General features: G+C 45.7%; 1 protein-coding gene across 1 annotated transcript in view; it reads left to right on the top strand.

The window, feature by feature from the left end:
* LOC123353804 (adhesion G protein-coupled receptor E3-like) overlaps positions 1 to 26,217 on the top strand; it is a 57,055-nt gene that overhangs the window by 17,488 nt on the left and 13,350 nt on the right. Inside the window, exons 2-8 of the mRNA XM_044995218.1 lie at positions 789 to 878; positions 18,912 to 20,141; positions 21,825 to 21,901; positions 22,486 to 22,575; positions 23,209 to 23,392; positions 24,276 to 24,392; positions 25,298 to 25,497. Coding sequence (XP_044851153.1) covers positions 789 to 878; positions 18,912 to 20,141; positions 21,825 to 21,901; positions 22,486 to 22,575; positions 23,209 to 23,392; positions 24,276 to 24,392; positions 25,298 to 25,497 — 1,988 coding nt within the window. The remainder of the gene's footprint in view (positions 1 to 788; positions 879 to 18,911; positions 20,142 to 21,824; positions 21,902 to 22,485; positions 22,576 to 23,208; positions 23,393 to 24,275; positions 24,393 to 25,297; positions 25,498 to 26,217) is intronic.

Genomic DNA, 26,217 nt, shown 5'->3' on the forward strand with positions numbered 1-26,217 from the left:
TGCTTAGGGAATGGAAACGGACCCTAAGTTCCTGGCTAGCCACCCCTTCCCCCAATGTCCCTGCCCTGCATCTTCCCACCTCTGCTCTACCCTGCCTCTTCCCCGCCCAGTTCCACCCCCTCCCCAGAGTGCGCTGAGCCCTCGCTCCTCCCCTCCAGAGCCTCCAGATGCTGCAAAACAGCTGATCCGTGGCAGGAAGTAGGTGCTGGGAGGGAGAGGGTGGTGCTGATCGGTGGGGCCAGCTGGCGGGCAGGAGACGCTGGGGGGTGGGGGAGAGAGGCATTGATAGGTGGGCTGCCGGTGGGTGCTAAGCACTCACCATTTTCTTCCTCTGGGTTCTCCAGCCCTGGAGCACCCATGGAGTCGGCACCTATGCATTCTTCTGCTGATGTTTCTCCAGGACCTGGCATAAGCAGTGCTCTCTGTGCTGCCAACCCCAACATTCAAAATCACAAGCCAGGCCCCTGAGACTAGCTTAAAAATCATGAGATTAAAAAAATAAATAAATGTTGGACTGGTTTGATTTGCCTCCTGGCTTCTGAGCCTTTAGAGTCATGCTCAGGCCATGATTTTAAGTGTGATTTTAAGCTTTTCTCTACAATCACGAGGGCTAGAAACTTTCTTGCTTGAACCCAGGAGCTGGGACTTGGAGAGACACATCCAATGTTGTGAGACCCACGATGAAATCGTGAGAGCTGGCAACACTGCATGGCCCTGCGTATTGAGGGTGGGGCCTCTCCTCGATGCGCCCATGTAAAGCAGCGGTTTCCTCCCCTTGGTGTTTGCAGTGTCCGAGGAGCTGGCTGTGGCAAGGCTGGGGATTGAGAAGATCCAGGCTGATTCCACAAAAGACCCATCAGATCTCCAGGACTCCACAGGTGAGAAATGCCTTACCCTTCCAACGCCTCATCACTGCTACTTCCTCACAGAGGGAATCCTGGATATGGTCTTCCTATGGTGTGGCCAACCTGAAATTCAAGGAAAGGAGGAGGATGGGAGGGAGAGATGGGAGAATAGGAGCAGAGAGCCAAAGATAGATAAACCCATTTTATGTTGTGATCATGTGCATCCTTTCTGGGTTTTACCCTGAGCTCAGTTCATGCTGCTGCAGAATTTTGGCTCTTAGACCCCATTCAGCAAAGGTTCTTATGTATGTGTAACCCTCTGGTGACCATGTGACATGTCCTTCAGATCCATCTATAGCAGCTGTTGTTTTTAGCTCTGGAGGGCCCCAGTGCAGGCCATGGTGTATTGGTGTATTGTATAGCACCTGTCCAACAACTTTAAGCTCCCAATTACTGTGTGGGTGGTTGACATGTGCTTAGAGTTAAGCACCTGCTCAAGTGCTTTACTGGGTTGTGGTCTCAGTGCCACATAGAGAGCAGGGCGGTCTGGTTCTCTCAGAGGTGCTGAGACCTCACAGCTCCCATGACCTGCAGTGGGAGTTTTGAAGTGCTCAGCCCTTCTGGGAATCAGGTCCATGAAGTTCATTCATGAACTAGATTTAGATCTTGATTACACTGCTGTAAATCTGGTGTGACTCCATAGAAGCCAACAGATTTACACCTCCATAGAAGAGCCCCATGGTACCAAGTGGAGTGAGACTGAGCTGATTGTGGGGCTACTGTGATTAAAATCCCCTCAGTGGATATAATAGGCATTTGGCTTGTAGCAAATTGCATGGGTCCATTACTAGATGGAAATAGTAGAATTATAAGTAGTATGCAGAAAAGGCAGAAGATTTTAATAAATATTTCTGTTCTGTGTTAGGGAAAAAACCGGATGATGTAGTGTCATCATATGATGATAGCACTCTTTCCATTCCACTAGTATCTTTGGAGATGGAAAGCAGTGACTCCTCAAGTTAGGCATTTTTAAAACAGTACCTCCATATAACTTGCAGCTAAGAGTTTTAGAAGAGCTGGCTGAGGATCTTGCTGGACCATTAATGTTGATTTTCAGTAAGCTCTGGAATACTGAGGAAGTTCCAAAAGATTGGAAGAAAGCTAATATTGTGACAATATTTAAAAAGGGTAAACGAGATGTGTGACATTGATCCTGGCGAAGATAATAGAGTGGGTGATTCAGGACTCAATAAAGAATTAAAGGAGGGTGATATAATTAATGCCAGTCAACATAGGTTTATGGGAAATAGATCCTGTCAAACTAACTTGATTTTTTTTTATGAGATTACAAGTTTACCTGAAAAAGGTGTTTGATCTGGAACTGCAGAACATTTTGGTTAAAAAAATAGAATGAAATAAAATGAATAAATTAAAAGCTAGATATCAGATAGGTTCCAAAATGTAATAATAGATGGGGAATCATCGTCAAGTGGGTGTGTTTCTAGTGGGATCCTGTAGGAAGCTGTTCTTGGCCTTATGCGATTTACCATTTTTATCAATGACCTGAAAGAAAACATAAAATCATCACTGATGAAATTTGCAGATGACAATAAAATTGGGGGAGTGACAAATAATGAAGAGGACAGGTCACTAATACAGAGCAATCCGGAATACTAGGTAAACTGAGCGCAAGCAACCAATACTGTAATCCGTCCTGTCCTGTTTCTCAGGTCTGGCATGGGAGACTGTCTTGCCCTGAATCTTGCCTTGTTTCAGGGTTATTTAAAGATATAGAAGGAGGGAATCTTACGGGGAAACACCAGTTCAGATATAGGATTTGAGATTATTAAAAATGTATGGAGTGAGGAGGCACGATCTTGTGGTTAAGGCACTAGACAATTCCCAGCTCTGCCACTGACTCCCTATATGGACAAATCACATACCCCTCCCAAACCCCAACTCCCTGCCCCAGCTCAGAACCCCCTCCTGCACTCCGAACCCCTCATCCCCAGCCCGGAGCCCCCTCCTGCACCCCAAATCCCTGCCCCAGCCTGGTGAAAATGAGCAGGTGGGTGAGAGTGAGCGACAGAGAGAGTGGGGATGAAGTGAATGAGAGGCAGGGCCCTGGAGAAGGGGCGGGATGGGGGCTTGGCGGGGCAGTGGGTGGGGCTAGGGTGTTCGGTTTTGTGCTGTTAGAATGTTGGCAGCCCTAGCTACATACTATGGGTACCATTCTAAGGAGCCTCACCGATTCTTTAAAATAGTTATACCAGCAAATCCCTCCTAGTGTAGACAAGGCCTTAGTTCCAATCAGTTAGATTTGGGCAAACCTTTGAAGACAATGGGGTTGTTGCGGTGTCACTGAGGTAATTCAGATTTATACCAATGTAAATACGATCAAGAGTATTTCCAGTAAAAGCGCGATGTAAATGACAGGAGACTAACGCCCAGACACTGGATTTTTTTCATTCAGGTCTCATCCTCTGATATTGCTTAGGGGCCTGGGTCTGAGTGGTTTTTCATTCTCCTAGCACTGCGTGTTTTGAGGCTGAGACAGGTCTTTCTCTGTGTGCCCTTGTTAGTTTGGGCTCTGGTTATACAGGACTCTCCCATCCACTCCTCATTGCTCAGTGGTGGAGCACAAAGATTTCTATTAGGGATCTGGAAGACAACCTACCTCTAGTGGTCTTCTATGGGGAAAGAAGACCTTAAAACTCTTCTCTCCTTGTATTTTCAGGAGATGACTGCTTGCCCACTCCCAAGTTTGCAGCTTCTGGTCCTCTGCGCTACCCACAGCGTGTGTCTTTGTGAGGAACACCTGCTAGGCCAACTCTCCTTCAAACCCTCCTGCCTGCATCCCTCTTTCTATAGGAACATAGCTAGAAACACACCCAGGTCCTGCTACTGCTGCATATGGGTCCTGTGACACTAAGGGAATGTCTGCACTGCAGTTGGGAGGTAGGAATAGCCAAGCTAGCTTTGATCCAGCTGAGCAGTTCTCAAACTTCATTGCACCATCTGCGACCCCCTTCTGACAACAAAAGTTACTACATGATCCCAGGAACAGGGACTGAAGCCTGAGCCAACCCAAGCCTCACTGCCCTGCGTGGGGGGGGGGGGGCAAAGCCCAAGGGCTTCAGCCCTGGGCAGGGGGCCTGTAACTTGAGCTCTGCCACTCAGGGCTTTGCCTGTGGGCCCCAGGCAGTGGGGCTCAGGTTCTGCCTGTGGGCCCCCGGGTGTCAGCAACTCTAATGCCAGCCCTGGTGACCCCATTAAAATGGAGTCGCAACCCACTTTGGGGTCCCGACCCACAGTTTGAGAACCGCTGATCTAGCTAGATCTTGTAGCTTTGATCTAGCTAAATCTTGAAGTTAACATAGCTAGAAACACACTTACAGGTCCTGCTACTGCTGAACATGGGCCCTGTGACATTCAGGGAATGTCCTGCATTCAGGAGATAAAAGCTAGCTTGAGTAACAATAGCAGTGTCGTTGCTGCATTGGGTAGCTCTAATGTGGACAGCGCTGTACAGAAAGAGCATGTTTAAGGTGAATATTGGAGAACAGCAGCAGACAATAGAGCTGGTTGACTTTTTTCAAAGTTTTGACAAAAATGCTGTCAAGGCTGATTCCACACTCTGGCAGAAGGTGGCGGCCCGCTAGGCTTGCATTAAACTCCCAAGGTTACAGCTTCTCTCTGACCTTGGCTTGGTAAACACTTCCAGCACCCAAATGCAAAACCCCTTTTGGAACCCAGGAATTCCTTCCTGTGGGGTACCCTCAAGCCCTTTAACAGCCCTCACCCCCTAGGGAAGAGCTGAGAAAGAAAACAAAGGAAATTAGCTGTTGCCACCAGCTAATTAAACAACATATGCCCAAACCTCTTAGACACCAAAAATCCAATCCTGTTCTTAAAAAACGGTAAATTTTATTAAAAAGAAAAATACATCTGGAATTTAGGATTTTGCTAGATTTTAAAAGTGCAATTCCAAAAATTAAGCACCGAAAACAGCTTTCTTGGGGGTTCAGCTTAAAGGTTACAAGCAAACAAAAGCATCTGGGGTTAGCACAGAGGAGTCCGTTAGCCGTAAGAAATAAACAGAAATAACCCTAATTGCATCTTTCTAAACATTCCTGATCTACCTACACATTTGGGAGTTTCAAATAAGTAGTGCTAGGTATGATCTGATGATTTATGATCATACCTGACTTAAAGCTTCTCATAGCATAACTGCTCCCTGTTCCTCTCTTTCTCGGAGAGCAACAACAGAGACACAAAGAGGAAGTTTTTTCCCCATTTTAAAAAGTTCTAGCCTTCCCATTGGCTCTTTTGGTCAGGTGCCCACTCCCTTTCCTTCATCTGGGGGACTCTGTTAACGCTTTACAGGTAAAGTAAGCAGAGAACAGCCCCCAAGAGGGACTTTATAGCTAACTGGCTGGATGAGTGTCCATAAAAGGAAGCTACCCCCCCTCCCCCTTCAACCACAAACTTTAACCAAAAAAAGGAGTACATTTTGAATGTCAACAAACGGGGTTGGGGGGAAGGGAGAACGTAGGGACGAACAATGTCAACGTTTTTTTTGTTTTTGAGCAACTGTGTAGCTGGCTGAAATTTTTTATATTTCAAAATTTCATTGAATAAGTACAAAAAAATTGTCACCAATTTTGTTGTTGCATCTCCCCTGCCAACACGGATTTTGTAGGAGGTGAATATCAAAATAGTAACTTTGATTTAGGCACCAGAATTTAAGAGTTTGAAATGAGACTGGGTGACTTAAGCAATCAGTTAAAACAGCTTGAGAACTGAACATCGAATAAGCCATTTAGCAAAATTATTCCATGGATAATGTTGAACAATGAATACATTCAAGGGAATTGCAGTCCATTTGGGGGAAATTTACAAACAGGCAAAGTTAACTTAGGGCCTGATTCTATGACTCATGTTTAGGCTCCCAACCCCCTTCTGTCTTCCCAGGGGCAAAATGGGAGCCTCCCCTCCCACCAGTTTTAAAACCCTCTTTCTGTGGCCTGCCCTCAATAGATGCCTGACTTTGAAAGAGCTGGGGAGGAAGTGGACACATGGTACAGATAAGTAACCGTCTGATCTTAGACTGGTAACCCTTGTTTGTTCATCTTATTTCAGCACCAATTGTATACAACTCTCACCTGGTGTGTCAGATCTCCCATGACAGTGTAAACGGCAGCGTAGGGACTGTCTGATTTCCTGTTGCCCTGTGAGGGCACCCAGCACACTGCAGGGGTTGGGGAAGATACATAATAAAGGGCCCATCCCCTGAGTGGGATCAGTTACTGACTTCAGCAAGGTGAGCTTGGCCCAAAGACTCTGTTTCCAGACACCAGAGATAAGGAAGATGCTGTGACTGAGTTTGTGTCAGTTTTGCGTTGGATCTTGTTTCTGGTTAATAAGGAAGCTGCAAGGGTCAGAATCCCAGAGCTTGTCTTCTGAGCAGCCATGGGACGCCGAGGCTTCGCGTTCCCTCCACGTAAGTAGAAGCGAGTTAGTGATGGCAGAGCCATGATGTATGGGAGAGTGTGGCAGGCAAGCCGCTATCCTCTGAATAGCTGGGAGTAGCCAGCTGGCAACTTACTGGAGATGCCAGGGAAGGGAAGTTAGAGGTTCTGTCCTCAGGTACTTTAGCAGTGCCCTGGCCTATCAGGGTACATCTACACAGCTGTAGTAGTAAAATGTTATGTTTGTATTTTATATAATTTAGAATGAAGAATAAAGAATAATAATGTAGCATGCATTAAATGTATTGTGTCTGATTTGACAATATCCTGCCAGCCACCCTTTCTGAAAGCAGAAAGGAATGGCCTAATGGGCCATCGGTAAAGATGCATCAGCCAAAATCTGTGTCTGAAGCTGATTTCAAGGCTGTGACAGACCTTTAGGGTCACCACTTTGTTATAGGTTTAGCATTTTAAAATAAGTAAAGGATGCAATAATTGTTTTCTCCTGCATTGCAATTTGATGTTTCTGTTCCAATGCTCTATGTAAATCAATCCTGTTTTGTGTGTAAATAAGGAATGTGTGTGTTAAAAAATAAGTGTAAAGGCCATCAGCAGACCAATTGTTCTAGGAAAGAACCAAGGAACAAAAGTAAGGGCGCCAGGACATTGCAACACGCCCCTATTAAAATGTCAGAGGAAGGGGAATTAACTACTCTAAAAATAAAACAGGCACCTATCAATAAAGACAAAATAGCTGTGATCAACACCAGCATGAAATAACTCCCCCCAAAAATAAAAGAACTATAAATTTTTTTTAAAAAAATTAAAAAACAAGCGCCCTTCAAACATCAATTAATTACAGCATAACGGTGCAAAATTCATTGGTCCCACTGAAAAAAAAATCACTATGTAAACAGGGTGCCTTGCCATGAAACTTCTGGATTCATTTTGCCAAGACTTCCCCGGAGCATTGCATCACAACTGACAGAACCTGGCTCCTCCCTACCTGTGATCAATCTTGCTGGCCACTAGATTGATCCACTCTCTATTTTGTTAATTATAACATCGACCAGTGAGACTGTGTGTATGTGTGTGTGTAATTAAATGCATAAGCTAATTCTTGTATTTCCAATAAATGCGGTATATTGCCTTGTCCCTTGAAAAAGATCCCATGTGCTTCTTATAAGCATAACATTTTTGGTGGAGAATTGCGAAAAGAGGAAGACATTCACCATAATTGTTAAAAATACTGCTAAAAATACTGCTAATTGTTACCATATGTATAAAGTGATCAATCATTCAGGTGTGCACATCCCGGCTGTAAAGATACCAGGCCACAAGACGGAGAATTAGAGTCCTCACTGCTCATACCCGTCTGTTGAGGAAAAATTGCATAGGCAAATATACCCTCAGTCATAGCAGGATCAAGCCCAGAAGGTAGGGAGCTTAGCATTCCCCCGCTCCTGCTCTGTCACTCAGGGCTTTTAGTGAGTATAGACTTTTTGTGTTGTGTAAGTCCCAGGACAATCATGGGCATGAAAAAGTTATAAAGGTAAAAAAACTTCATTAAAAAAAAGTTCAAGCGTAAAGAGTCCCCTAAAAATAACGCTTAAAAAAAGGCAAAAAAAAAATTACCATTCATACAAAAAACTCCTCCTTTTAAAAAAGTTATACAAAAGTTTGGGCACATCCCATCAACTAAACAAGAATTAGCCAATGTTCATGCTACAACTAAAATACAAAAATTAAAAAAGCACATCAGTGCCTCTTTATCAAAATTAGCAATAAAAACAGTTATTTTCTAAAATACTGCCTGTATATCAACAGCAAAAAAACAAAAAACAAAAAGCTCAAAATCAGGCCCAAACAAGCAAGCAGGCAACAAATAAAAACATTAAAAAACAAATTGGGAGCCCTAAGGGGCATAATGGCAAAAGTAAAAAAAAGCAGTAAGCAAGCTCAGGCATGGAGAGTTCAGATCCCTGGGCCAATACCTGAAATGGGAATATCTGGGTGAATAAAAGTGTCATTTAAAAAAATAAGCAAGTAATTAAAAATAAAAAGTTAACTCTGCAAAAGCTGGATGGAATTAAACAGTTCAATGTTCTAAAAATATATTTTTAAAAGTGTTATAAAAAAAATTCTTGGTTTCTTTGTAGCCATTTTGAAGGGAAAATTGTCCCTTTTCCAAAAAAAGTCTGTAAATAATCCAAGCAAAAAAAAAGTAATTTAATAATTTGACTATGAACAATTTAGTCAAATTTGCTAAAAAAACAACAACAAAGAACATAAGGGGTTTCTATTAAAACTTAACTGCCCCCAAGTGTGTGTGTGTGTGTGTGTGTATACACACACACACACACACACACACCCCTCTCTACCTTGATATAACACTGTCCTCGGGAGCCAAAAAATCTTACCGTGTTATAGGTGAAACCGCATTATATCGAACTTGCTTTGATCTACCGGAGTGCGCAGACCCGCTCCCCCGGAGCGCTGCTTTACTGTGTTATATCCAAATTCATGTTATATCAGGGTAGAGGTGTGTGTGTGTATATATATATATATATATATATATATATAATGTAATCTATGTACAGCTGTGTAAAAATTAAAGCAATATAAAAATATTTTTTAAAATGTATATATATATACACATCTCTGTGTGTGTAAATATATTGTGTAAATATGTAAGGTTTTCAAGACCTAAATCTATACTACTAGTTTGTAAAACTCTTGTTTTGTAAGTTTAAAATAAATTGGTGTGATTTAAATTTTTATCTAATACCACTAACCCATACTTTTTGCCAAACACAAATAACTAGTGTTGTTGGCTTTAGTATTTAGCATTTAACCCTTAAGGTACAGTACCTCAATTCTTTATAAAGTTCAATATCTTTTAAAGAGCTAAGTCGAGGCTGCAGCAAGGCAGTCAACCCCCCCAAAATAAAATAAATATCTAGATTTGTTTTTTGGTAACAAAATAGCAGATAAAAGCGATCATAATTTTCTTTTTAAAATTAAAAAACAGTGCCCTTCTGCAGCAACAGCAGGGGTAAGGTGCACAAAACAAAAAAAGCAACATTAAAACCCACTGAGCCTTAAGGTGGCTCTGCGTAATCAGACTGTCACCTTTATAAAAGTACATAAAAACTCAGTAAGCACCTTATGTAAAAATGACTATGGCTAATATAATGTTATAAAAGTTAAACTATTAAAAATGTGCATTTTTTCCAGAACATGTGCAGGGTATATTGTGAAAAAAAGTAAAATAAAAAGAAAACAAAACATGCTACTTAGTTAAAATCCTATTAAGGCCCCAAAGGGAGCCACCATATGTTGTGTTTTCTTTTTCATATTGCTGTGTGTTTTAAAAGCAAAAGTTAAAAATAAAAAGTAATCAGAACTCTAGTGGAAGCTGACTGTGTCCATTTTAAAACAAAGTCTCTAAGCTCTGCTAATGGCTTTAAATCCATAATCAAGCCTAATGGCATCATTTCATGCAAATTACCTAAGTAATTACCACAAAAAAAATAATCCATCAATGGCTGCACAAAAAAGCTGCAAATAAAAAACATACCTAATCTGCAAACAAACTACCTAAAACCAAAAATCTCAAATTATAACCCTCCAAAAAAAAAAAGAAAAATCAAACCTAAAAATAAAAAAATTAACCCTAAATACAAAATATCCTTTTTTTTGTATGCAATGCTAAAATCTAAAAACAAGTTTAAAAAACTCCTGTTGATATGCATAACACACTTACCTTTTAATTCACCAAAACCCCCAAAATATAATTAAATTAAAAGCCTATGCAAAATTAAAAAAATATATATATACTGGCCTAAAAAAGAAATAGTCTGAATAAAAGGCATAGTATAACAAAACACTTTTAATACATTTATTGTACATATTAAACATTAAGATAAATTTAATGTTAATAAGTACCCCTGTAACAATGTATGTTATCTATGATTTAAAAAAAAACAACCAAAAAAACCCTTTAAAGTCATATAGTAATGCTTCTCAGCTATTACCTGTACATAAACTTAAAGCTTAGCACAGGAAAAAAATTACAAACTTAGTCTGCTGTATAAAAAACCCCCTGCAGTACCCCACCTCATAAATTTAATAACAAAACAGTAAAATAATTGACCCTAAACCCTTAAAATGTAAAAGCCATTAAAACCTGGCTTACCTATAGAACAAAAAAGTATAAGGGTAAACCCTCTGTTTTGCCTGCAATCAGCAAAAATATTTATTAAAAAAAATGTTAAGCAATAATCTAGCACCCCAAAAGGGATAAAAACATGTTCCTTTTGTCTGTAAAAAAGAATAAAAAATAAAAAATGCTGGTACCAGCTAAAAAGCAACCCAAAATACCATAAATTTGTTTTGTGTTTTGTATTTTGTCTTGTGTTGTTTGTCTTGTTACTAGCATTGTTATATATTATGTTACCCAAAAAAATACTACATTAAGTAAAAAAAAATAAGCATTTAACTGTAGTTACAAAAAACAATACTGCAAAAAAGCAAAATTCAAAAAACGCGTCTATTAACAAAAAAATATTTAAATGTGTTGTATGTGCTATTAAACAAACAAACAAACAAAAGTTTGTTAAATTACAACCACAAGCTCAAATTGCCTCTCAGTATATCGCTATAAAACAGTTATATGAAATATAATCCACTCAAAAATTGTTCTTAAAAATAAAAAAGGTAGTAATAACATTTTATGTTTATTTTGTATAATGTAAAATAAAAATTAAAAAATAATGTAGCATGCATTAAATATATTAGTATATAATTTAACCATATTCTGCCAGCCACCCTTTCTCAAAGTAAAAATAAAAAATAAAAAATGGCCCAATGGGCCATTAGTAAAAATTCATCAGCCAAAATCTGTATCTAAAGTTCATTTCAAGGCAGTGACAGACCTTTAGGGTCACCACTTTATTGTAGATTTGGCATTTTAAGAGAAGTAAAATAATGCAATAATTGTTTTCTCCTGCATTGCAATTTAATGTTTTTGTTCAAATGCTCTATGTATATCAATTCTATTTCATATACAAATGTAACCCTTCTGCCCGTCCGAGCTAGCAGCAACAAGGGTCGGGTTCAGTATCTAGGGGTTCCTTTTCAATAACACAAGGCAAAACTGGCTCCAGTCCCCACCCAGCGACCTGGGACAACTACATATGTGCCTCTAAGAGGCAGTACTTCCCCTCTCTCAAGCACAGAATCTGAGTGTAGCAAAAGCCTTTTAATGAAGGAGGGAAACAATGTAGCATTATGTGGGGAAACACCACAAACAGGATTCATAACACAAACCATGAGCAAAAGACCCACCCCCAAGCAAGTTTGGCAGTGCCCTTTTCCCCTCAGGGTCTTGAGTCCAGCAACCCAAAAGTGACCCCTCCCACAGTTTCTGTCCCTGGTCAGAGCAGCCTAAATTCATCTGCAGAGTTTATCTCTCAGCCTGAGTGAAAGGGGGGAGAGGTATGGGGGCACCTTACATGCTCCACTGCTTGGGTCAACGGCCAATTGCCCCTGCTCTCGGCAGGATTCTGTTGCAGTTTTATCCACCAGCCATCCTGCTCACCACTCCTTTCCCCTAGCCACCCTCCTTGCTGCTTGCCAACACTACTTAACACAGTTTTCAGTGATTTCAGCTGTTAGTAGGGGAGCTTCATTACTAGCACACTCAGAACCACTAGCCTAAACTAGATCTAATGCTTTGACCTAGGAATCAATTACTTCAGCTTTGCAACACATAACAAGACTCTTATCCTCAACCCCTCTATCTCTAGTCACTGGGCTTTGGAACCCATGTCTCTTGCCTAGCAAGTGCTACTTAGTTGAGGGTGAGTCCCTCCATCATAAAATGTCAAGTACAGTTCACATGACAAGTCACATAACCAGGATAACAACACTTTAATAGTCCTGCCCTAATAACAAAGAGACTGGGGATCCCACAGCAGCCCCATCATGCAGGAGGGGTGGGTGTGCCCATGCAGTCCCATCATGCTAGGCGCGGTGGGTGTGCCCATGCAAACTAGATCAGACCCTGAAGTCATAGAATCATAGAATCTCAGGGTTGGAAGGGACCTCAGGAGGTCATCTAGTCCAATCCCCTGCTCAAAGCAGGACCAAACCCAACTAAATCATCCCAGCCAGGGCTTTGTCAGGCCTGACCTTCAAAACCTCTAAGGAAGGAGATTCCACCACCTCCCTAGATAACCCATTCCAGTTCTTCACCACCCTACTAGTGAAAAAGTTTTTCCTAATGTCCAACCTAAACCTCCCCCTCTGCAACTTGAGACCATTACTCCTTGTTCTGTCATCTTCTACCACTGAGAACAGTCTAGATCCATCCTCTTTGGAACCCCCTTCCACAGGTAGCTCATTCTGACTCTGCTTACATCCTCCTCCCAGAGGAAAATTTGTCATCCTGACAAATCACACTCACTATTATACCAATTCACTGGTTTCCTCCAAAGGGCCTCAGGAAGCCCATTATGTCTTCCACTAGCCTATGTGCTAAACGTATCAGTTCCTTACTAGTCACCCCAGGTGCATCATAAGTTAGCAGCCAAAGTGACCATTTGGGCAAGCAGTCCAATCATGCTAGGAGGGTGTGCCCACGCAAACAAGATCAGCCGCCGAAGTCCTTTTCCACAGCTCACCACCACATGTCAGGGTAGAGCTCATTCTGACTCTGCTTATATATATATTAAAAAATAAATATAAAAGCCATCACCAAGCCAAATATTCTAAAAGAAAAACCCTAAACAAACATAAAAGCACCAAAAAATTGTAACATGCCCCTCTTACAATATCATAAAAAGCAAATTAACTCTAAAAATAAAACAAGCACCTATCAAGAAACACAAAATAGTTGTAATCAAAACCAGCATAAAATAACTCCCTAAAAAACGTAATAAAAAAAAACAAAATAAAAAAATAAAAAACAAGCACTTAAATAACAATTAATTACAGCATTACAGTGCAAAATTCATTAGTCCCACCCCAAAACTATAACATGTGGCAGGGACCCTCCAAGCCCGCCTTGACAGACTTGGGCTTGTGCTACCATGATAAAAATAGGTGTGTAGACAGCACTTTTAAGTTGTGGTTTGGACCAGCTGAGGCCCATCCCCTGCCCTACATTCAGAGCCTGACCTCCCGTCCAAGCCACAACTTAGAAGCTCTGTGTACGCAGCTACTTTTAGCACAGTCGCATGAGCCCGAGTGTGTCGAGCTGGGTTCTGAGCCTTGCTGCTGCAGTCTGCTGCGCGGTGTAGATGGACATTCTGTTACCTGTTCGGCTTCACAGGCGGGCAGAGAGCAGCTGCAGCACCAACTGTTGGCTAAAGAGATTAGCAAGATACAGGCTCTCCTGCAAACTTACTGTGCATCTTGCCCATCTCTAGGGCATGTGTTTGCTTCCTTGCTAAGCACTGGGCTTGCTGACCCACAAGGAACAGATGCAAGAAGGTTCTATCTGACAGAACCCAAAATGACAAGGGCAAAGGGGGAAACCCCTGTGTGGTGATTGTATGAATTTTGGTAAAGATTTATGATTCCTGTGCATGCTTCAGTTTCCCTTTGGCCTTTGCATTTCTGTGCATTGAGCGTAAAGGGAAGTGATGTGGTATCTGACTCAGCAGTGTGGTTGGAGACCAGAGTCATTAACAAACTAGGTAAAGAAAATCTACACATGTGAATGGAGGGTCTGATAGAGACAACGGAAAACCCAGTGGCCGGGACATTCACTCCTATTGACCAACAGCTGAGAGGAAGGAGATTTCCCGGCCCCTTGCAGGGCAGGAAACCAAACACCCTGAGTGGGAGAACAAAGGGGAAAGGTGACAGGTGGCTGGATTTAGAGCTGAGCTTTCAGAGACACAGGAAACACACCTGGAACTAAAGGAACAGAGCTGGTGAGAGAGAGCCAAGATGGTTTGTTTCTATAGCAGCCTGGCTCATGCGAGCCCTGGCATTGGTCAGCATGGACCATGTCCTAACCTCTGCACGTCTATGTTAAAGTAAGGACTGTCAGATTCTGGAGGCCAGGTGGCTAATACATTCTTACCTTGTTTTGAAAAGGCTGCCTGGCATTCCTGCAAATACTCACTGAGAGCGTTGTTCCCTGAAGGAGTAAAGAACAAACCTCCCACTGGAGAACGGCTTTGCTGGACTTACTACAGGGAGCCTGGAAAATGATGGGGGTTGCTGGCACCCAAAGGTCTAGTTTTGGAGCCACGGGTCTGCTCCTGTGGAACTGTGTAGCTCCTTGGGGCCCAGCACACTACAGGGATGTCTCCAAAGGGACTGGTTACAGGCTGCGGCATAGACCAGACCCTGTGAATCCATGACACCTGCCCCAGGGCACTGAGAAGCCACTCAGCCTCCAGCCTCCCAGCTGCCTCCTACAGAGCATCAGAGGATGAGACTAGCATGAAAAAATCCAGTGCCTAGCTTCCATTCTCCCCACATCAATGAGGTCCAGTGCCCTGATCCTAATTCTGATTTCCTAAATCGCAGGATGAATCCAGGGTAACTCCAATAAAAGTAAACCAATGGAGTCATTCCAAATTTACACCAGTGTAACTGAGATTAGGGTCAGACTCATACACAGGTGCTTAGAATCCTTTATTTAGTAATCTCTCCCTGTGTTGTTTATTGCCATATCTTAGATTTTAAACAAGTTTTGTTCATCTTCTCTCAAGTGTTTTTCCTCCTTGGACTGTTCTGGTTTCTACCACCAGCGAGTGCCCAGAGGACAAACAGAATTGGTAAGTTCTCAGATTAGTGAAGCATAATGCCTTGTGTAACGTTTCTGTGCCCATAATAAGTGAGTCCCATGTAGAGTGTCTGCAATGAAGCTGGTATTGGCTTGGCAGCTCTCAGCAGCGCTATCTGGACTCTAATGTGGGGGTTCACTGCATCCGGTCACTAGGAGTAGTGGAATGCCCAACAGGGTGGGTACAGCTCTGGTTCTAAACAGGCCCTGAAGGGAAAACCCAGAATTTTGAGAAGAGGAAAGATTGGGTATCAGGGATAATTCCTCCTTCTCTGTGTTTGTTTATTCATTCACTCCCTCTTTCTCCCTCTGTCACTCCTCAGGGTGTTCTAGTTTTAGTCTGCTCACACTCTGTCCCATGGTGGACAAGAACCTCTTTCTACTGCCATGTCCCACTGAGAGGTCTTTTAATAGTGTCACTAGGCCATACTGAAAAGCCAGAAGAGGGCCCAAAAAGCAACAGCTGGAGACTTCCTCTACTGGACTGCAGTACCTGGAGGTCTGTCAGAGAGGAGCGAGGGAGAATGAAGTAGCAGTAACTCTGGGTCTGTCCTTTTGGCAGCTTCCCCTTTAAGAAGCTGTTAGCATTACAGAATTGCAAATGAAAACTGAGATCACGATCCATTTCATGTAGAAACTAGAAGCACTGGAAAATGCTACAAATGGATCTATATCTTGACAGGTATTGAGGACCGGCAGCCAGGGCCGGCCCTAGACCAAATGACGCATGCTCACTGATCCATTTGTTAAACTTTTAAATATCTTATTTTTTATTGAATTTGTAGCCCATTTCATGACTTTGATGCATGATTTATCCCTGTCTCATAAGACTGACTGGTGATACTGGGGTTGTCAGGCGTCCGGTTTTCGACCAGACCGTCCAGTCGAAAAGGGACCCTGGTGGCTCCAGACAGCATCGCTGACAGGGCCATTAAAAGTCTGGTCAGTGGCACAGTGGGGCTAAGGCAGGCTTCCTGCCTGCCCTGGCTCTGTGCAGCTCCCCGGAAGCAGCTGGCATGTCCAGCCCCTATGCACAGCAGCGATCAGCGAAGCTCCGAGTGCTGCCGCCGCTCCCAGCGCCAGCTCCGCAGCTCCCATTGTCTGAGGACTGTGGCCCATGGGAGCTGTGGGGGCGGCGGTTGCGGGCATGGACAGCTCACACCATGCAGAGCCACCTGGCTGTGCCTCTGTCTAGGGGCCAAACCTGCCGGCCACTTCTGGGAGCAGCGCAGAGCCAGGGCAGGCAACGAGCCTGTCTTAGCCTCGCTGCGCCACTGACTGGGAGCTGCCTGACGTAAGCACCGCCCAGCCAGAGCCCCCATCCTGAATCCCCTACCCCAGGTTGGAACCCCTCCCACAACCTAACTCCCTCCCAGATCCCACACACCCCTTGCACCCCAACCCCCTGCCAGAACCCCCTTCTGCACCCTAATTCCCTCCCAGAACCCACACCCTCACCTGTATCTCAACCCTTTGCCCCAGGTCAGAACCCCTGTCCTGAACCCAAACTCCCCCCCCCCCAGAGCCTGCACCCCGCCTCCCCTCCAGCAGTCCAATGCCCTGCCTTAGCTCTGAGCCTCCGCCCACACTCCAAACTCTTTGGCCCAGGCCTGGATCCCCATCCTGCATCCCAAATCCTTCATCCCCAGCTCCACCCCAGAGCCCGCACCCCCAGCTGGAGCCCTTACCCCCTCCTGCACCCCAACCCCCTGCCCCAGCCCAGAGCCCCCTCCTGCACCCTGAACCTCTGATTTCTGGCCCCACCCTGGAGCCCACATCCCCAGCTGGAGCCCTCACCCAGCCCCAGCCCCAGCCCAGTGAAAGTGAGTGAGGGTGGGGGAGAGTGAGCGATGGCGGGAGGGGAGCTAGAGTGAGTGAGGGGTGGGGCTTTGGGGAAGGGGTGGGGCCAGAGTGATCGGTTTTGTGCAATTAGAAAGTTGCCAACCCTAAGTGATGCACTGCTCTGTATATAGTCGCGAGTGTATCTAGTGTAGAGTGGCTGACAATATTCTCAGAGGCTGAAGGAAAATGTAGTTCTCAGAAAATGTGGGAGGTTCCATGAGATTCTATAAAGGTTCAGAACATTCTAGGAAGCTAGTGAAAAATGAAGCCACATACGTCCCCCCACTTGGCAGGGGGGCATGGAGCAAGCGGGAGGGATAGCTCTGTGATTTGAGCGTTGGCCTGCTAAACCCAGGGTTGTGAGTTCAATCCTTCAGGGGGCCATTTAGAGATCTGGGGCAAAAATCTGTCTGGGGTTTAGTCCTGCTTTGAGTAGGGGCTTGGACTAGATGATTTCCTAAGGCCCCTTTCAACCCTGACATTCTATGATACAGAATACTTCAAACATTCTGGTTTCCCTTCTGTCACTAACAAAAAAAACAGAACCCTGAGCCCAGTACCCCCCAAGCCTGGCAGCCCAGGTGGTTACCAGGGTCTCCAGCCCTGCCACCAGCTCCCATTGAGCTAAGAATGATGGGCCTGATTCTCTTCTCACATAAATCAGGAGAAATGCACTGAAATCAGTAGTGGTCATATGGTGTAAGGGACAGGAGAAGGAGGCCCAGCATTTCACAATATCTCCTGTCACTGATTGTATTAAAGGACCAGAAGCTAGACAGCCAGATTCTCAGCTAGTGGAAATTTGAGAAGCTGTATTACATTTGGCCTTAATTTTGTTTCCACTCAGGGCAGAGAGAGAGCTCTGGGAGTGAGGATAAAATGTTTATTGGGAGATACGATGTTTCTGGATCTCTCTATAAAGAGCCAAGTGGGATGTCAGCTGGGGGTAATGGACAGAATCCTCATCTGTTGTAAATCAGCAAAGGTCTGTTGCAGTCAGTGGTGTTATCCTGATTTACACTAGCTGAGGATCTGGCCCTATATAACTAAAAGGGAAATAAAGGAAACTTATTACATGAAAGTTTTATGTAACTTTTTAAAATTGTAATTTTATTCTGTTTCTTATGTGTGTTTAATAAAAGGTTCTCTTTCTCTCTCTCTCTTGTTGTGTGTATATATATATAATAGGGGTGGCTGCAACAAGAGAAGGTGCCAGTGATAACTTGACACAAGACCCCAAACCACCCTTAGGTGTTTAATGTTGTAACAGTACAAAAGGGTTTTATTATCACCTCAGCCCAATAGACCCAAGGCGCCTACCCTTATCAACACACCAGACTAAAGTTCTATTCCCAGTGCTGGGAAGGGTTGTAGGTTTTAATGGTTAGAGCACAAGAGACTGAGAGTCAGGAAACCTGGGTCCTATTCTTAGTTCTACTGCTGATTTGTGGGGTTACTTTGAGCAAGCTCCTAACCCTCTCTGTGCCTTAGTTTCCCCCTCAGTGCAATGGGGACAGTAATATTGACCCATCTCCTGGTGGGACTGAGAATTATTTAATGTCTGTCTGTAAAGTGTTTTGAGCTTAGACAGGAGGTGCTAGGGATGGGAGAACAATTATTCTATTATAGAGATCAGGGACAATCATGGAGTTCTGATCCAGATTGGAACATTCCCCGAAGTCGTGTTTGGTTCCAAGGTCTTTGTTGGCTTCTAAGATGTCTAAGTTGTGCTTTTTCACTATGTAAAATAATGTTTATTATTGATAAAAATTATTTTCATTTAGATTAAAAATGTAATGGGGAAAATTTCTAGCTGCATTAAGATTTTCAAGCGCCTTTTCTTTTTTACTAGGCCTTAATTTTTGGCCTGAACAAAGTTGATCTAGACCCTTTTACTCTCTCCACCTCTCTCCACCGCCAACGTTTTATTGCTATTTTCCCTTGCAGGCACATGTGAGACGGAGACTCTGGGAAGAGAATTCATCACCTCCTACATGCACGAGTGTGGGAACTCTAGTCAATTTGAAGTGCAAATCACTGGCTACTTTGCCTTCACTTCAGTGTCTGTTTCCATCTCCAATTACACGGGTGATGGGGCAAAGTTTGAGAAGAAGATTATGGTAAATCAGGGAGAGATGGTGCGGGTCAGGCTACCAGAGTCAGTGGGAATTAAGGGCTCTACCAAGTTCTCCAAGGTGGTCCTAGTCAAGGCTGACAAAGATATCTCAGTAGTGTCTGTCAGCAACAAACATGTGAGTCCTGAGACCACTGTGCTGTATCCTGTCTCCAGCTTGGGAAATGAACACTACATAGTGACTCCCTCTACACAATCCTTAGATAGTTACCCAGAGATCTCTGTTATGACGTACGAAGACTGCAACTCTGTGGAGGTCCATGTGAAAGGCAAGTTACATTACCTAACACAGGTCTACTCCACTGGCAACAAACTGGAAATTAAGCTCCACGCTTTCCAAGGCTACCAGTTTCAAGGCATAGGAGATCTGTCTGGCACCAGGATTGTCTCAGAAAAGCCAGTGGCCATCTTGGTTGGCCAAGGGTGTTTTTGTAATAACACAAAATGCAACCATGTCTTTGAGCAGCTCCTACCAGTTTGCAGCTGGGGTACAACATACATCATTCCTCCCTTACCCTGGCAGAAAGTAGATGAAAAAGTCTACATCACTGCTTCCCAGAGCACAACTGTGTTGTATCAGCTAGGGGAACAGCAAGAGACTGTTACTCTAGCAGGAGGCAGTGTACTCCAGCGTCCTGTCAAGCCCTTTATCCCAGTCTCCATCTCTGCTAATGTGGGCATCCAGGTGGTGTTCTACAGCGTGGGTGCAGCTGTCCCTAATTCCTCCCACGCCTTCCTGATGAATGTTCCAGATGTTGCCAGTTACTGCCGGATGTATTCTATAAATGCCCAGGAGGGCTTCGAGAACTTTGCCTTGATGGTGGCCAATACATCAGAGACTGGTGCCATCATCCTAGACAATCAGCCTCTAAGGGATGTGGTGTGGAACCGAGTCCCTGGCACTGTGTTCGTTTGGGGCATGCGTACACTTGGACCTGCCATCAGCTCCCATGCCGTGGAACATCCCAGCTCTCCATTTGCGCTCCTGAGTGTTGGCACTGCTGCCATGGACAGCTATGGGATTCCGGGTTCCTGCAGGAAGAGTGAGTAACATGGGTTTTAAATCTACTTTGACCACAGTTTGTGTCCATGCTGCAAAGAAAACAGTGTCACAACCAGGGAGGCAACCATGGGCCTGGTGTAAAGTCTGTTGATTTTGATGGGGCTCCATTGAGTTACACCAGCTGAGAATTTGGCCCAACATGCCATCCTAGGCCACCCCTAGCCACAGTTACTCAGGCTATGTCCATACTACAGAAGCTACAGCAGCACAGCTACGGCGCTGCAGCTGTGCCTCTGTAGCACTGTAGTGTAGACACTTGATAGAGCGATGGAAGGGGTTTTTCTGTCCCTGTAGTTAATCCACCCTGCCAAGAGGCGGTATCTAGGTTGAGGGAAGAATTCTTCTCTTAACCTAATAGTGTCAACACTGGTCTTAGGACGCTTTAACTACATCTTTCAGGGGCATGAATATTTCACACCCCTGAGTAACATAGCCTAATCTACCTAAATTTTAGGTGTAGTCCAGGCCTAAGATTGTGCCTGTGCTGCTAGCTGCACCGAACTAGTTTCAGCCCAGCTCATGCACTTAGGCAGATGCTCGCCAGCTGTTCTGAATTGATTTAAGAACTGTTGCACTTTTCCTCCTACACTTGGTTGTAATGCCCACTGGGTACCCAAGAGAATTTTGTGCTGATTCTCACTTATGCCACTCCTGTGCTTGCGGCGGGGGATAGAAAGAGTGGAGGAAAAGGTAGTTTTAAGCCACCTTTGTGCTCTATGCATTCTGGGACCATGCAGGGTTGCTGAAATTTACCCTCTGCTTCCCATGGCCCCTGAGAACCAGGAAGTAGCTGTAGCATGGCGCATTCTGAGCACATCCTTGATCTGCCTTGCACATGAAGCCAAGATCATGTAAAGGCCCATAAGCCTAAGCCGCAGTGTAGGTAACACTAGGTCAACAGAAGAATTCTTGTCTTGTCCTAGTTACCACCTTTCAGAGATGGATTTACCACAGCAATGGAAGAACCCTTCCAACACTGTAGTCAGTGTCTCCACTACAGTGACACAGCTGCAGCTGTACCACTTTAGCATTTCTAGTGTAAACATGCCTTGATGAGACTCGGGTCATTAAAAAGTACAATAGCAGGATTAGAACAGTTCTGGGGAAGAGAAACTTCTCGACTATAGATGTAACAACAGTCATCTATCACCAAGGATCAAACCCAAAACTTTGTAACTGCATGACCTACTACAGTTTGAGCTAAAATCGAGCTAAGGGACGAACTCCCATAGCTAGGAGCTGTAGCAGAACCAGATCTGTGGTGGACCATCCCCTAGAGGACACATAACACACACTGATCAATGAGATACACAGGCAAAGCTTAAGTGAGTATTGACCAGGTGATGTGTGGACACACGCCAGGCTTTCAGGGCCGAATGTATTGCAAACTGATTACAGAATTAGCTGAAAGTCATCAGATAGACAGGGCTTAAGGGATCAATGGAGTTGAAGGGAGAAAACACCTGCTAGTAGGAAGAAAGGATGGCCCTTTGGTTGCCTAACCTGAGTGTTTAAAGGGGCCTGATTGTCAGAGGGTGAGTGCTCAGCACTTTTGAAAGTCAGGGCCCTATAAAGAGGTCTCAGATTACAAGACACTTTTGAAAACTTTAGCCCTGCAGATTTTGACCTGATGTAATTGTCCTGCCTCCCTTTCTGTTGCTAGATGTTACCTTTAAATGCCAGACTGAGACTCTACAGATAAAAGAGCCTTTGGAGATGTGCAAAAATGTATTTCTGCAGGTATGTGGAAGGGGTTTATTTGGGCTTTGAGGGTTTTCACAAAGAGTACGTAGAAAACTTTGAGCCTGAGGATTCTCTGCTTATCCAGGGTTTACCACTGACTTCAGTGGGAGCAGAATCAGTGGAACTTTTGGAAACTTGACCATATCATGCTTAGGTGTGTGACACCCCCACTGTACATCAGAGTTCTGCAGTTAAGGCATCAGCCAGAGATACAGGAAGTCAGAGTTCAGTTCCCATCTCTGCCCCAGACTCACTGTGTGACTTTGGGCAATTTGCTCAGTCACTCTGTGCATCGATTCCCCACTTATAGAAGGAGGATAATAATCCTTACTAAACCCTCATGAGGAAGGGAAGGAGAAATTCATTAATATGCATGAAAGCTTCAATACTATGTGAAATATCAGCGTGTCTGTGGGCTTCACCACACTTAGCCTTCACATGTCTTAACCTGTGGACATTCCAGTGGGACGGCCAGCCAGCCATAGGTCAAAGCAAGATCACTCTGCAGAACCATTGACCTTAATTTTGGGTAGCGTTTCCATGCTTGCAGAAATAACCCATTTTCTCTGATTGCTCTGCAGGGCAGCAACAGTGAATTTTGCTCCTTCATGAATTCAACCTTAGTGACTTTGGAGACCATGTGTGCACAGGACAGAGCAGTATCGCTGCAGGTCAGAGATTCAACACCTACATGTGTGGATGCTCTATGACCAAATGCCCTGAGCACTGGAATAGCAGTCTCACTTTGGGGAAATTGAACAGGAGGACTTGTGGCACTTTAGAGTCTAACAAATTTATTTGAGCATAAGCCTTCGTGGGCTACAGCCCCCTTCATCAGATGCATAGAATTGTAGCTGCTCTTCAGAACAGGGGTGTGTGTGTGCGCGCATGTGCATGCTCTCTAGCTTAAGTGGCAGGGGATCTGGGTTTTGTCCCTACTGGTCCTAGGAAGATCCAGATTCCTTCCGGAGGCAACACAGAGAGAACCTAGATGCCTGCTGGTTTGCTGCAATGTTCTCTGGCACGTACACTGAAGGGACCAGGGATGAGGAGGGAATGACACAGGGTGTTAGCCTGACCCTGGCTTCAGCTTACTGTGGAGTCCTGAGCAAGCCTCAGTAGCCTCACTCGCTCTGTAAAGGGCTCCCTCTTTGAGAATGCTGCAGTCCTGCTGAGTGGGGAAGGTCACTATGAACCCGTATGTCCCGAAGAGGGTCATTGTTCCCCTGGGAGTCTGAAGAATGTGGCTCATGAACCACTGAAATCCTCCCTCCTTCTCAGGGTGTTTCCTTTCCCAATCCCAGGAAGTTGCTCGCCCCTTTGGTCCCTTCCTGAATAGCTCCACCCTCATTGCTGGTGGGAAGGAGAGCGAGGGGGAGGTGGCCTCCGCCGTGACGTTCCTCCTGCAGAGTGTGGAATTGGCTGCACTGACTGCTGCTTTGAAGTCTCCGGAGAATAGGACCCAGATCGTGACAACAGAGTCTATGGGTGAGGAGGACGGGAGGCTCCCACATCACCTCGTGGTAGCTGTGAGATAGGGGCTTATACTCTTCTCAATACAGAACACCACTGCAGCCTCGCTGCCCCTCTCTCAGAGTTTATAACCCAGCCATGGGCGGCAGGTGAACAAGCCATTGAGAGAGGCTAACCATTGAAAGGCTAGCCCTCGGCCCCTCCCTCTCTGCCAAGGCCCCGCCCCTCCACTTCCACCCCCGCTCTTCCGCTGGAGACCAGAGCAACCTGCTCCCCCTTCCCCACGCTACCCCAGCCCTGGAGCGCCAGGCAACCGGAGCATCCGCAACTCCAGCGCCCCCAGCCCTGGGCCTTGTGAGCGCCGGCCCCAGCCTGCCTGCCCCAGCCTCTCAGCCGCAGAAGAGCGGGAAGGGAACTGGAAGCAGGCAGGAGAGGACCTGGGAATGGACCATTAGCAGGTCCATGCCAGGCTGTTTGGGGAGGCACAGCCTTCCCCAGCCTATGCTCCCCGCCACCCATAAGCCCAGCCCTGGGGCTTTGCAGCAATGGCAGCTGCCTGAGAGGGTGTTAAAAGCGATGCCAATCTCCTGTCACCACAGGCAGCTGCCATTGCGTCCTCCTTTCACTCCCTGCCCCAGCAATACCCCTTCTTGCTGCTTCCCCTGCTAAAGCGCAGAGGTGAGGCAGCAGGGAGAAGCTGCCTTCTGCCTCTTGGCACAGTGACATCTTCATGGGGACACAGGGATGATGGATCATAGGAGGTCAGCCAGAGGGGCTCAGGGAAACACAGAGAAATGGAGGTGAGGAGAAAGGGGGAGGGGTGGTGGGATTCAGAGAGAGTGGAGCTCCAAACCTGCCTTGCCCTTGCAGCAAGAGGCTTTGCCATTTCCCTCCCCAGCTATCGAGACGCTCGTTGTGCCGGCTGCAGGTCCCTGTGATGAGGTCTTCAGGCTGAGAGCTCAGGAGGAGACAATGGACATTCACTGCGATACAGTCACCAGAGCAGTGACAGAAGGTACCATCCTGGTGCTTCCCAGGCACTCGCCCCTGTAACTAGACACCAAATCCCATCCCTAGTTCTCCCCTTCCTCTCGCCCCAGGCTGGTTCGCTCACCTCTGTTATCCTGACACTAGTGTGGACCTTGTTGGCTGAGCCAGTGTTTCTCAGGCCATTGAGCTCTCAGAGTCCTTCATTCCTGGTTGTCCCTCAGCATGAAAACCAAGCGGGGGGGGCGGGCAGGGAGGAGAGAGAAGCTTTGATGGGCATGTGAATTGGTCCAGAGAATGGAAAGATCAGAGAGCCATTGGCCCAACACATGACGTCCTGATGATGAGCCCAGCTGGGCCCCCGGTTGACGTGTGTGAGTTCCTGGAATGGAACCAGGATGATATTTACCAGTTTTACTCCAATTTGCAGGCCAGTGTGACCTGACTGGGACTGGTTCTTAATTCTTCAGCACCAGGGAAAACTCCTCACTAACCAACCCCTCTGTCTCTCCTAACAAAGAAAAACTATGGCTTCACCTCAGTGCCTTTCACTTAGGGCTGTCTGCCTAGCTGGATAATGTGCAGTGTGGGGATATGATTTCTAAAGAGCACCAACATACTGTGCATTAATTGGTCTGCATAGACCCTACTCGTGTGCACTAAAGGTTCCCTAGTGTGCTTTAATGTACGTTAGTGCACTTTAGGAATCACACTCGCATAGAGCACTCTGGATGTTTCCAACACAGAAGTGGTTCTGTGGAAGAAGAGGGAGGAGGCAACATACCCTAATGGTTAAAGCTCAAACTGCTAGCCAGGACTCCTGGGTTCTGTTCCCAGCTCTGCCCCAGACTCGCTGTGACCTTTGGCCCCTGGCTTGCTCTTTCTTTGTCTCAGTGTCCGTCTCTATGATGAGGCATCATTTCATGTTTTCAGATTCTTGGGCTGTTGCTTTTATTTCTTACTCCAACCTGGGCTCCATCATTGACAAGAGATTTCTCAACGAGGGAGATCTAACGGCTGATGAGAAATTGAGGAATTGTCACCTGAATTCCAGGGTGGTGAGTGGGGCTGTCGGAGATGGGAGGCCCATGAACCTCCTCAAACCTGTGAACTTCACCCTGCGCCATAGACAGGTGAGTGTTGAGCCTTTTACTTTGCTCTGTGACCGGGGCTCCAGCTGGTCACTTAAAAGGTGCGTCTCCTGCAGGGCATTTGAGTTCTGTTGCCTTTCTGGACTGAGAAACAGTTATCTGAGAAAGAGAGGGAGCTTCTTCAGTCCTGACATGGGGGCTGTTTTGGTGGAGGACGATACATAGGGTTCACACCAGGCCTGTTTGGGTTATGATTCATCCTGTAAAACGCTCAGGAGTAACAACTGTGCCTGGCTCATCCCTTAGAGCAGGAATAATTGGAAAACAACTTCCTATAGCAGTGTTTCCCAAGCTTTTGAGGATTGTCCCCCACCCCTTACCATTATCCACGCCCCACCCTCTGAGCCGGGGATGGGAGCGGGACCACGGCTCGGCGGTAGGGGGAAAGGACACGGACGTAAGGGGGCTGAGGCTGGGGCCGCGGCTGTGTCGCGTCTGGGGCTGGGATCAGGGCCAGAGCCATGGCTGGGGTCCGAGACTCAGGGCGGGAGTGGAGCAGCAGCCGGGCTGTGGTGAAAGCCTGCAGCCGAGCCCAGGGCCAGGTGTGGCTCGTCTCCCAACTCCTCCCCTGCCCCTGCCTCAGCCCTGGGCTGGGAATGGAGCCATAAGGAGTTGGGGCTGGGGCTGGGGCTGGGGCTAGAAGTGGAGCTATGCTGAGGCTGGGGGTTGTGCCAGGCCTGGGGCTGGAAGTCGGGGATGCGG

This window comes from Mauremys mutica, chromosome 20, assembly GCF_020497125.1.
Source record: "Mauremys mutica isolate MM-2020 ecotype Southern chromosome 20, ASM2049712v1, whole genome shotgun sequence".
In the NCBI taxonomy this organism is placed as follows: Eukaryota; Metazoa; Chordata; order Testudines; family Geoemydidae; genus Mauremys; species Mauremys mutica.